Source organism: Juglans microcarpa x Juglans regia, chromosome 4D (assembly GCF_004785595.1).
Source record: "Juglans microcarpa x Juglans regia isolate MS1-56 chromosome 4D, Jm3101_v1.0, whole genome shotgun sequence".
NCBI classification, from domain to species: domain Eukaryota; kingdom Viridiplantae; phylum Streptophyta; class Magnoliopsida; order Fagales; family Juglandaceae; genus Juglans; species Juglans microcarpa x Juglans regia.
In genome coordinates this window covers 32,928,332-32,940,007 of record NC_054600.1, presented here as the reverse complement: position 1 = coordinate 32,940,007, position 11,676 = coordinate 32,928,332, and the positions used below count along the sequence as shown (strand labels likewise).

The 11,676-nt window shown below is 36.2% G+C and overlaps 2 protein-coding genes across 3 annotated transcripts; one reads left to right on the top strand and one right to left on the bottom strand.

The window, feature by feature from the left end:
* The first annotated feature begins 1,360 nt into the window (after positions 1-1,360).
* Positions 1,361-6,725, top strand: LOC121261182 (pentatricopeptide repeat-containing protein At5g25630). The gene is made up of 4 exons (XM_041163412.1): positions 1,361-1,850; positions 2,149-2,304; positions 3,731-4,642; positions 5,638-6,725. Exons 2-4 carry the CDS (start codon positions 2,200-2,202, stop codon positions 6,532-6,534), a joined length of 1,914 nt encoding a protein of 637 aa, XP_041019346.1. The 5' UTR covers positions 1,361-1,850; positions 2,149-2,199; the 3' UTR covers positions 6,535-6,725.
* A 605-nt stretch (positions 6,726-7,330) lies between these two features.
* Positions 7,331-10,691, bottom strand: LOC121261184 (rhomboid-like protein 11, chloroplastic). Of its 2 annotated transcripts, XM_041163417.1 has the most exons (8): positions 10,359-10,497; positions 9,766-9,876; positions 9,467-9,665; positions 9,263-9,348; positions 8,301-8,341; positions 8,045-8,211; positions 7,903-7,965; positions 7,331-7,664 (listed from the first exon to the last, which is right to left on the bottom strand). In XM_041163417.1, the coding sequence occupies exons 3-8, from the start codon at positions 9,473-9,475 to the stop codon at positions 7,464-7,466; spliced, it is 567 nt and encodes a 188-aa protein (XP_041019351.1). In that variant the 5' UTR covers positions 9,476-9,665; positions 9,766-9,876; positions 10,359-10,497; the 3' UTR covers positions 7,331-7,463. The 2 variants fall into 2 exon arrangements, with proteins under 2 accessions (XP_041019351.1, XP_041019350.1); XM_041163416.1 differs by lacking the exon at positions 9,467-9,665 and having other exon boundaries at positions 9,766-9,890; positions 10,359-10,691.
* Between the last annotated feature and the right edge of the window lie 985 nt (positions 10,692-11,676).

The following is an 11,676-nucleotide window of genomic DNA, read 5'->3' as shown; positions in this document are numbered from 1 at the left end:
GCCTAAGTCCATTAGCCAACTACAACTAAAGTCTAAAGTCTAAATTAATATAAATTCAACCTAACAGTAATGAAAATAATCCAATAACACAGTGGCCATGGTCATACAGATGGATCTCCCTTTATACCATCGAACTGTGACAAGTTCAAGTAAAAAGCCTACGTGCCACTAATTTGTTGAAGAATAAATTACTACATTTCCTCGAGGAAAATGGTATCCCAGTACATGGGACAAGAACGTCCTTTCGCTCTCAGATCGGATGGCGACGTGTATCAGACATGAAGTGCGGGATCCTCGTTAACTTTACTAACTTGGCATTTTTCTAACAATTGTTTAGCCCCGTTTTTTTTTTTTTTCTAATATTGTTTATCACATAATATTAGATTATTAACAAGTGACCAAATAATCTTTCAACTATTTCATAAAAATAACACACGAAATGATAGAAATATTATATCAGAATGTACACCAAAAACGATATTATCTCGTCAAAAATATCTCGAATTTAGTACGGTTGTTTTACGGATTCTCCAACGTCATTGTTCGTTCACGATCTTCACATCGATGGTAGAGTGTGCTACGTGGTAATATCATAGCAACATGCACATGTTCCACAACCAAGATGCCATGACTAGAGAGAATCATTTGAGAGAAAGTTTATTTATCCAAGTATCTGATCCAAAGAATAGGAGAGACGATGTAAATAGTCATTCTAAACGTAACCCCCAGCTGGCCTTTAATGGCTAGCCATCAAGCCTTACGAAACACTTCATAACCTCTAAGAGAAAGTGAATGAGTGCTCACTATAGATATCCATTTCTTACACGAAAAAACACCAAATATAAGCAACTAAACTTTAAATACATTTTTAATAGTTAATGGATGTATTTGAAGAAAAAATAAAATTAGAAATCGGCAATGTTGTAATGTTTTTAATGGACTGATTTGTATAAAAAAATTTCGAAATTACAGGAGATAAATGCCCTGTTTTCTAATATAAAGGGTGTAAATAGTTATTTAGAAATAAAAGGAGAATGCAGTTGCTATTTACAGAAGTAGAGGGAGATTACTGTGATTTTATTCCAGAAAGAAAATTCTTCGCCTACAAAAATATTACACAAAAATAAATCTATAAATTAATCTGATTTGATATAATATATTAAATTATCTAATTATTTTTATTATAAAATCGATGTAATAAATTTCATAAAGAGATATCAATTTATAAATTTACTTTATACAATTTTTTTATATCTCTAACAGTTGCCTTTCGGAAAATATAATAGACGACTAGAACAAAAGGCAACGCAGAAATTTGAGAGCCTTTTGGACCTTACCTTCCGCACCTTATCTCCCTTTTTTTTTTTATGTCTCTCGGTCGATCATGATAATGGTTGTGGATAATGTTATGTCGTTCCGTTGGAAGTTATGGGACTCCATGCATTGCAGTTTATAAACTCTACAATCAATTGCGAAATCCACATATTTCTCCCTCCTGCTGCCCGCAACTGTGCAATTTCTTAGCTGAGCCCGGTTGATATAATCAATCCCACGGTCACATGGCAACTTTTTAGTCGTTGAGAAATATAATTTCTTGATGCTTTCGTTTCTAATTCACATTTTTCACTGAAAAGCTTTTCTTTTTCTTTGAAAAAGAAAAACTTTAAAGGGTTGTTCAATACCACCCAACATCTTCATATATTCGGTTACTTTTTTCCTGGGTCAAAGTTGTTTAAACTCGAGGGAATCAGCTAATGGAAACTTACATTTCCTTCTTGATGGATTTTGAAGTTTTAGAGCCCTTGTTCGATTGATGCGTTGGAGTGGACATGTATGATCATTTGTAAAAGGTGTGGAATTTCATTTTCCTTGTTATTTCTTTTGTTTGTTATACCTTTATATGCATTTCTCATTGATGAAATGACGCACACACTGACGCCTGTTTGAGGACTTTGGATTAGGTTTTTACAATGCTTTTGATTCCATTCTGGATTTTGCTATTGATTATTCTGGTTTTATACATATGAAAAACATATTGGAAATGATTTGGAAGTGGAAAACCCTCGTGGGTGCTTGTTTCCGGAGATTGATGTTGAAGTTTTTTTTTTCCTTTAACGTGAACTAGTTATTTGGTTCAATCACGTGCAGTGTACTCCAGTTCAAGACTCTGAATTGGAAAAGACAAGTTTAGAGGACCATATGGAAGAATCTGGCAATGGGAAGGCTGTTTCTAGAACCAACCGAAAACATCAAGCAGGAACTGCCACCATAAAAAAAGGATGGGTTCAAGCATTACCAATCAAGGTTAATTTTAGCAATCTCCTTTTTGATCATTTGGGCTGTATATTGTTTCTGGAGTATACTTGACCAGCCTCACTTTGAGTCTAAGAATCAAATCATTATTATGGGAATGGGGATTAGTCTACTTACCACCATCATGCTATGACAATACATGTTTTCCTGGATATGCTGAAAACAAATTTGTTTATCCACTACGGTCTACCATTGGCGAGACCAACAGTTCTAGTCAAGATCCCGTGATAAAAACTGATCTTTTCTATTCTGTTCTTCATTTGGTTAATATTTGGAGTTTTTTTTTTTTCTGGTTTTATGTAGTTTTGAGGACAATCAGACCTCCACTCCTGTAAGATCAGGATGGAGGGTCTTCAAGACTTATAAGGTGTGTAATAACTTTCCAGTAAACACAATCTGAAAAAGAGAAGAAAATATAGTTAAGTTTCATGGTGAAAGATGTTGGGAAACTAAGAAATGACACTTCAGTAACAACGAGGATGTTAAGATGGACAGTTGATGACTTACGAAAAATGGCCTAAAATAAAAGAGCAATGAAAAGATTATGACTGAGTTGGTATGAGTTAAGTTTTTGACTTTTTGGAAGGGTTAAGATAATTTGGAAGGGTAATACTTTGACTAACTTGGAAAGGATTTGGTCCCATGCTTTAGAAAAGATATTAATCTTGTCTAACTGAAAGGAAAGGAGCATCCTTACCATTGACAACCATAGTAAGGCACTGCCCTTAATTTTAGGGGGACAATGAGAAATTTCTTAATTATTATTAGAGTTATGCTACTTGCAAAATTGGTGTAAGACACATTAGTGTTACTAGTACTAATACGTAATCATTGTCACCATCATTATCATCAGCCTAATCGTGATTGGTATATGTGACAATCTCTAAAGGTTGTGTACCGATTGCTCTAGTTATAGCTTGCGCATGCATATTTATTATATCAAGAAGGTGATCAATGTCTGATGGATTCTGACATATGATTAATACATCTTATTCCCTTTTCCTAAATAACCTACTCCCAAACTCAGATCATGTTCTCATCTTATCTTCTAGAATGCCTGTCTCAGGAGCTGACCATATCGAGCTTCTCCTGCCATGAGTAACCAAGAATAGACATTCAAGCCCGTTGTGAACTGCATGTGAAAAATAGTGCTACAGAAAAAAAAAAAATGAATACAGAATGAATTAGTATCTCTTAACATATCCAAAAAAAAAGAGATGCTCAACTTCTTCTCTTTGGACTTGAATAATTAAAGACAGTAGAGGTAAAGACTTGTGTAGTTATTTTAATGTGGGCCCAGATTATGTGTTAATCATGTCAGAATTTTTGTTTATATGCTTGGCTTTGTTTATGGTAGTTGAGTTTAAAGTTTGTATTATGTCAAAAATTAATGGTTCTTGAGCGTTTACATTCACAGCAACATTCTCCAGATGACAAGAATCAATTGTACAAGGCATCAAAGTCTGCAGATTCCAAATACCAAGTCCACTGCATTATCTGCACGAATGAGAATAGTTGCAGAACTGTTCGCTCGAGAACAAAGTTGATGAATATTATGATAGAAAGAGGGAAACCCCAGGAAGTCCAGTCCATATTTGACAGTTTGATTGAAGGAGGGCACAAGCCGTCTCTTATAACATACACAACCCTGTTGGCTGCCTTGACCATCCAGAAGCGCTTCAAGTCCATATGTTCAATTATCTCTCAGGTGGAAGAAAATGGAATGAAGCCTGACTCAATATTTTTTAATGCTGTTATAAATGCTTTCTCCGAGTGTGGAAACATAGAGGAAGCCATGGAAACCTTTTGGAAAATGAAGAAAAGTGAATTAAAACCCACAACGAGCACTTATAACATATTAATTAAAGGTTACGGGATTGCAGGTAAACCTGCAGAATCTCTGAAACTGCTAGAATTAATGTCGCAAGAGAAAAATGTCAAACCCAATCTCAGGACCTATAACGTGCTTGTCAGAGGATGGTGTAAGAAGAATGATATTGTGGAGGCATGGAATGTGGTAAATAAGATGGTAGCTTCTGGCATTCAACCTGATGCAGTTACTTACAACACAATATCAACAGCTTATGCTCAAAATGGAGAGACAGATCAGGCCGAAGGGATGATTTTAGAGATGCAGAAAAACAGTGTGCAGCCCAATGGGCGAACTTGTGGCATCATCGTAAGTGGGTATTGTAAGGAAGGAAAACTGAAAGAGGCCTTGAGGTTTGTGTACAGGATGAAGGATCTTGGTGTGCATCCTAATCTCGTAATTTTCAACTCGTTGATTAAAGGATTTGTAGACACTATGGACAGAGATGGGGTGGATGAGGTGAGTTTGAGCTATGATAGTCTGGTTCTATTCTTTTTCCTTCGAAAAATTCTCTTCATTATTGCATGGCATATTATTTTGATTCTTAAGGAAAAACTGTATCAACGGTTTTTTACATATATATTCACCACATCTACCCCTCCTTTTTCTTAGTACATCATCCTATAACTGCTAATGTGTCCAAGCAATATCCCCACACTTTTCTTCATTTTCCCGCCTCTTTAGCAATCTAACTGAATCTGTCCTTCTTGTTCATTGTTTTCTCTTCAAACCAGAGGCAATTTGCCACTTTGCTAGAAGCTCTTGGTAATTTCTCGCTTCCCACCCTTCCCCCCGGGTTTTAGCAGGTCCCCCACACTTTTCCCTTTTTTTCGAGTGAAATATAAATGAACTTTTTTTTCCAGTTCTTTGGTGGTGACTGGTCGTCTTAACTAAATTCATTAGAAAACAAAGGCAACAGACCGACTATGTTAGAAGCCCATGGCATTATTTTAGGTTTTCTCTTACTTTGAACTTAGAGGTGATACTATTTGGGCATTATCACTCAATCCCATGTTAAGTCTAAATGTTTTGTTATGGAACAAGTTTTGTTATTTGTTCTGGAATCTCAGATTCCCGCAAGAACAAACAGAAAATTCTGTAAACCTGTTAAGACTTACGGTATTGTTCTGCTGTGCTGAGGTGATTGAAAATTGGTGCTCTGTTATTTAGGTGTATGACCTCCTTCTAAGTCAGTTTTCATGATAGGTTATTTCTTTCCTTAATCCTTATGTATCCCAAGTCTTTTTAATTGACTCTTTATGGTTTGGAAGGGTTTTAATATTTGGTACCTTAATCATTCAAATTCAAGATGACCATTATTATCAAAGCCCCAATTCTCCTTCATGCCGTTTTCAAACAAAGTAATGACTAAATTCTTTATTATCAAAGCCCTTTCAATATTTCTCAATAATAACCTTGTGCAAGTATAATGCACGGAAAGCATTGATATGCAGGTAATGGCATTGATGGATGAGTCGGGGGTCAAACCAGACGTGATAACATATAGTACCATCATGAATGCATGGAGCACTGCAGGATTCATGGAAAAGTGCAGGCAAATCTTTGATGACATGATGAAGGCAGGAATAAAACCTGATGCACATGCCTACAGCATTCTTGCTAAAGGATATGCGCGTGCACGAGAACCAAAGAAAGCCGAAGAACTATTGAGAGCAATGACCAAATTGGGAGTCCGTCCAAACGTTGTGATTTTCACAACTGTTATTAGTGGATGGTGCGGCACTGGACAAATGGAATATGCCATAAAGATTTTTGACAAGATGTGTGAGTTCAAGGTTTCTCCCAATTTGAAGACTTTTGAGACCTTAATTTGGGGATATGGAGAAGCAAAGCAGCCATGGAAAGCAGAAGAAATGCTCCAAATTATGGAAGAATTTGATGTTCAACCAGAGAAATCCACTATCTTGCTTGTTGCAGAAGCTTGGCGTGCCACTGGATTAACAAAAGAAGCAAATAGGATGCTCGGTATTGTGAAAGGTAAGGGAATGATTCGTCAGACGGTGACAGAAGAAGAGATACCAGTTGAAAGTTCGGAGAAAATTTACCAGAAGCTGCCTGCGGATGCCTCTTCTACCGATCTGTTACAGATACCAGCAGTAGTAACGAGTGATCAGAAAGGATCAACCACAGCAACTAAAAAAGGGCGCATGGTGTTGAGAGATACTGATTTTCCATTAGAGCGCTCATACCTTTCTACAAAATCGATGTATCTTTCTCACACTTGTAAGTTTGGAGACAGATCACCAATCATATGCCGGAAGCAGTCACAAAGGCAGCTTGGGATGTTTGCTCAGCTTCCACTTTCATGTACAGCCGTATTCTTGAACTGAAGGAGATACAGAAATTACAGCTTTTGATGAAATCCCGTCCACACCAGAAGAAATTATATTACATTTTGTATAGACAAGGGAGCTGCTTCATTTTCAGGACCTCATTGTTGTTTAAGGTCTGCTTCAATACCCAAAGTCAATGATAATCTTGTATTTTAAGCACAGGAAGACTTAGCTGCTAATTTTTTTTTAATTGGATTTAACTGATTCATCCATTGTTGTAACGAAAAATGGCCCATCTGAAGACAGCCCTAGAACTGAAAAATCATACGTCGGTTTCAAGCATTCTACATGGTATTTTACGATGTTTTTTTAAAAGGCTTTTACCCCACCTACGGAAATATAAGCTGATGATGTCTTTGTTCAGTCAAATAAAATTTTGACCATCTCAGAATGGCTGAGGTTGACTGCTCTTCTTTCCCTAAAATCTTCACCCGACCCTAAACTATGTCAGAATCAAGCTATGTTCGAGGAGTTGTTTCCTTTGCAAAACCCAACACCCCCCATTCTTTGTGGCCGAACCCCTGCCAAGTGCCCCCAAACTCTTCGCAAAGGATGCCATATTCTTTCATGAGAAATGATAGAGCTACCGAAAAATTGTACATATATTTTCTATCAATTTTTTTTTTAATTTTTCTTTTTCCTTAATAGTTAAGGAAGTATTTTTTAATACTTTTTTTTTATTTATAAAAATGTTTAAAGGGGTTTAAAAAATGATTGAAGAAAATAGAGAGAAAAAAGAAAAAACAACCTACAATATTCGGTACCGAGTAATGCCAACTAGTAATTATTGAAATACTGAGTAATGCCATTTTATCAGTTAAATTCTCGAACAATTTGTATGAGACCGAGAGTTAAAAGAATACTGCAAATATAATCATCAGAACTCCTTGGATATAAACATCATGAAAAATACAAAATAGAATTGTTTACTGTATTCTGCCTTTTTTCCTCTCCAGAGTCGATACCTCTCCCTCTGGATGTTGAGAAGGAACTCTGCTGAGAAGCCATACAAGGACAACACCAACAAGAGCACCAGAAAGATGTGCAATGTGATTGACACCTTGCATTGAGTTTCCACCCCGGAAGGTGCCTGAAATGGCCGTTGAAGCTTGGGCTGCTTCCATAACCTATCATGCCCAAAGAAAAGCATATGAACGAGCAATACAGCTTAGTGCATCTCCAGAGGGGGGGTATGGAAGGGAAAAACACAAAAGCATGTTTACATGAGATGCAAGACTATTTACTAAGGTAGATGATTTAACTACAATATATACATGTAACACAAACACTTTGCATGAGATTGATTGTGAACATTTTTATGAATTAAACCCCTCTTGTTTACATCAGAGAATAACAAGTACTCACCCTTTCTATAACAAATTGGCCCAATATTAGCACTTCAAGAATCTTCCTCCAGTCCCAGGACATCTACATTAAGGAGAATGGGATTGAAGACTTTAGGTGGATTAATTTCAGAATGAAATTACAGATCATACACTTCGGATACCTTTACAAGCACACTGATTGCAAACAACCCAAAAACAGCACCAGAGGCCCCAACAGAAACAGCATTCCTGGGTAGAATCAGCCATGAAACAAGGTTTGCTCCAATGCCTGTAAGAATGTAAGAAAGCCACAATGCAAAACTCCCCTCCTCTTCTTCAACAAGCTTTCCTATTGGAGGAAACACATGACCGTCAAATTGATCTACTCATTCTACTATTTGAAACTCACCTAATTGGCAAGACCGGTGAGACCCTCACCAAAAATATACAGGAAGAAAAGGTTGCTTGAAAGATGGTTCCTGAAAAATATAAATGGGCAATACAGCAAAAGGTTAAAGGAGAGAAGGATAATAGGCAAAATCTAGAGATGAAAACCAACCATATCAGTTTGGACCGAAACCGCACCCACATGTTTTTCAGGGGGTGATACCGACCGAAACCAGCCGATGAAGGGGGGATAAAACCGGCCAGCGTAGTTTTGGCCGGTTACCGTCGGTTCATCGGTGTCCCCATCGGTTTTCACTTCATAAACCCATCAAAAAAATTTCACAAATCTCACAACAAATATTAGTTTGCAAATCTCACAATAAATAATCAAATATCATAACAAAAACTAGAAAAATGAATCGGAGATGAGAATTAGAGATGAGAGAATCTCTGAGAGAGAGAAAGAACCGAAAGGGAGATGAGAGACAGAGCTAAGAGGGAGATGAGAGATATGAGAGGAAGATGAGAGAGCTGAGAGCCTGAGAGGGAGATGGCATCGGAAAGAGACAGAGAGAGAGAAAGAGAGAGGGGAGATGAGAGGAAAACGGTGCAGAGTGAAATGATAGATGAAACGGAGTCGTTTCATATATTTTTTTTTCAAAACCGTGGGTTTAAAACGACGTCGTTTCACTTTCACTTAAGCGAAATAGCGTCTTTTTATACACATATAATATAACACGTATAATTTTTTTTTTTTTTTGATAAGTAATAATATAACACGTATAATATAAATATATATATAATTGGCCGGTTCGGCGGTTTGAACCACATTCAAACCGGAACCGAACCAGCCAACGTCGGTTGCAACCTATTTCTACCAACGGCCGATCGGTTCTCTGCCGGTTTCAGCCGGTTCCGTAATCCGGCAGCCGGTCCAGGCCAGTTTTATCAGTTTTTGTACACCCCTAGCAAAATCCATCTTTCGTACAACTTTCAAAACATAAAGGTCTCACCAATTGGCATGACAAAATGTTGCTGTCAGGAACTGATACCAAGCAGGCCAATTGTGGTACAGGTACAGACTTTTAATGCTGCGAACCTAGCCAAAAAAAAAACTTGTGTCAGGTCTTTATCATCTCAGGTAGACAACCAGAATAGCGCTGCATTGAACGAGTAGAACAGAGAAAATTTTCCCTCGAGGATGTACGTATACCCACATTGGTCATAGCATCCTACGAGAGTATGATAACTGTTGTCCAAATCTAGGAAGAGCCTCAAATCTTGGAATGTAATGCCCAACTCCGGTAGTTTCTTGGGCCTTTTCTTTAGGACGGAAGGGTGTTCGGTACAGGTTCCGTGCCCAACTCCATCATCAGTCAAATACCATCGTTTTGTTCATAAAATTTTAAAAATATACTTACAAAAATCCATACCAATACCTGCGTTATTCTTATTAATAAAGTTCATACCTAACAAAAAAGAAAATCCATAACATTAAGCCACGATAAATCACTACCTGAAAAAAGTGATCCGCCACATATATTCCAATATTAAGGAGTATAATCCAGAAAATCCCATTAACACGTCTCTCCGGCTTTCTTCTCTCTTCGGGCTTCCCGAGTTCCAGCTGTGATATCATATCTAACAAACATAATTATGAGGTTGCTTAACAGTTCTTTTCCCCGACATATAAGACTGAATGAAGTCAAATCCAGCAGAAAGGAAATGAGAAAAGCATATCCCCCATTAGCATATTTCACATAAATCACATGACTTTTGTTGGAGTTATTGAGGGATTGGGTTAGCATTTAGAAATGGCTTCCTTGCTTTGAAGGTTTCATCTTTAGATAAAATCAAAGCAGCTTACAATCTCAAAAACGCTAGAAAAATAGCTCTAACAGTGCCTTGGAATTATTTTTAAAAGCAAATTGTGCCTCAAGGGGAGCAACATGCTCAGCAAGGTGGCATCAAGTAGGTATGGGACATGACGCACATCAACTGTTTGTAAAACCTACTACAACAGAAACCTTTGACTTGAAATTGAACGATTCGCACGATGGGCGAATCCGAAGTATGTATGATAGCTAAAACGAGGGGGAGAAGGTTTACCTGAACCGTTCATCTTGCATACGATGTGGGATCGAGCGGCAGAGGAAAGAGGGTGAGAATGGAGGGCTTTATTGGGTCTGGTGAGTCTTCCAGTATAAGATATGGGGCGAGGTACTGGAAGAGTAGGAATTTTTATTGGGCGGGAAAAAGAAGCCATGGGAATGAGATTGCATGAGGAATGAGGTGTTCGGAGCTGCTGAAACCGTAATTGCCCCATTCTTCTAGACGGAATTCAGAAGCCTCCGATATAATACAGTTTCGTTTTGCATCTGTCTCTGTGTGTCCGAGTAATACTTTTTCCCAACCTCAAAACCGCCTTCTCACTCTTCTTGATAGTGATGTGACACAAAAAATAAAAAAACATTTGATTTTAAACTCTTGAATTTGGGAAATTGTATACTTGATTAAAAATTTAAAATATGATCGTTCATGTTAATTAAAAATTTAATTATTCATAGAATCTTAAGGATAAAATTTTAATCGACAATAAAAATTTTAATTAACGAAAAACTAGTGAGAATTTGAGTTATAGATTTTAATTTTTAAGGCCTTAGAACAAGAAAATTTTCTTGTTAACTTTGAAGAAATGATTAGTTCGGGCACTAAGGTATTCTCAAATACTCCATTCTCAAATATCACTCAAATATAAAATATTTTTTAATTTCAAATTATTAATTTTTTTATTAATCATTTTTAGATCATAAAATTCAATACAATTTTCTCAAACTTTCAAATAAAATATAAAAAATAATACAACTTTTTTAAATTTTAAAATAAAAATTATATTTTAATAATTTTTTACAACGCGTATTCTTCCACCCAAGATAATCAAACAATAAAATTTTCTCAATTGCAACAACTCATTTAAAATTGGTGGAGTGTTTTCTTTTGTAGTTGCTATTCACAATTTCACAACCTAAAATAAAAACTCACGACAATCCTATCATGGAATCTTCAACTCAAATCATTTTTAGGAAGAAAAATGTTACTCTTACCACTTATTCCTATTGCTTAGAGTTATCGTTGTGATTTTTTTTTCATTTAATGATTAAGGAATTATTTTTTAATAATATTATATTTTTTAATTTTTTAAAAAATATTTTAAAAGTATTAAAAAATACGTGTAAAAAATTTTAAAAAAATGATAATATAACTAACGGTAGCTCCCTCTGAGCGGTGGCTATAGAGCCACCCTTTTAGGAGAGTCCATTTTTTAGAATACATAAAATTATATTAACCAATAAAATATGAGAATTTGATCATTCTATTAATTTCAACTCTTTTTCTTTTATATTAAATGATATTTGCAATCGTAGAG

Bases quoted from the DNA above. Each gene is read 5' to 3' on its own strand.
- LOC121261182 (XM_041163412.1), top strand. From the start codon at position 2,200: ATGGAAGAATCTGGCAATGGGAAGGCTGTTTCTAGAACCAACCGAAAA. The intron at 2,305-3,730 runs GTTAATTTTAGC...TTACATTCACAG, and splicing joins TTCAAGCATTACCAATCAAG to CAACATTCTCCAGATGACAA. The intron at 4,643-5,637 runs GTGAGTTTGAGC...ATTGATATGCAG, and splicing joins ACAGAGATGGGGTGGATGAG to GTAATGGCATTGATGGATGA.
- LOC121261184 (XM_041163416.1), bottom strand. From the start codon at position 10,575: ATGGGGCAATTACGGTTTCAGCAGCTCCGAACACCTCATTCCTCATGC. The intron at 9,891-10,358 runs GTAAACCTTCTC...TATGTTTGTTAG, and splicing joins ATGCAAGATGAACGGTTCAG to ATATGATATCACAGCTGGAA. The intron at 8,212-8,300 runs GTGAGGGTCTCA...TTCCTCCAATAG, and splicing joins TTTCTTCCTGTATATTTTTG to GAAAGCTTGTTGAAGAAGAG.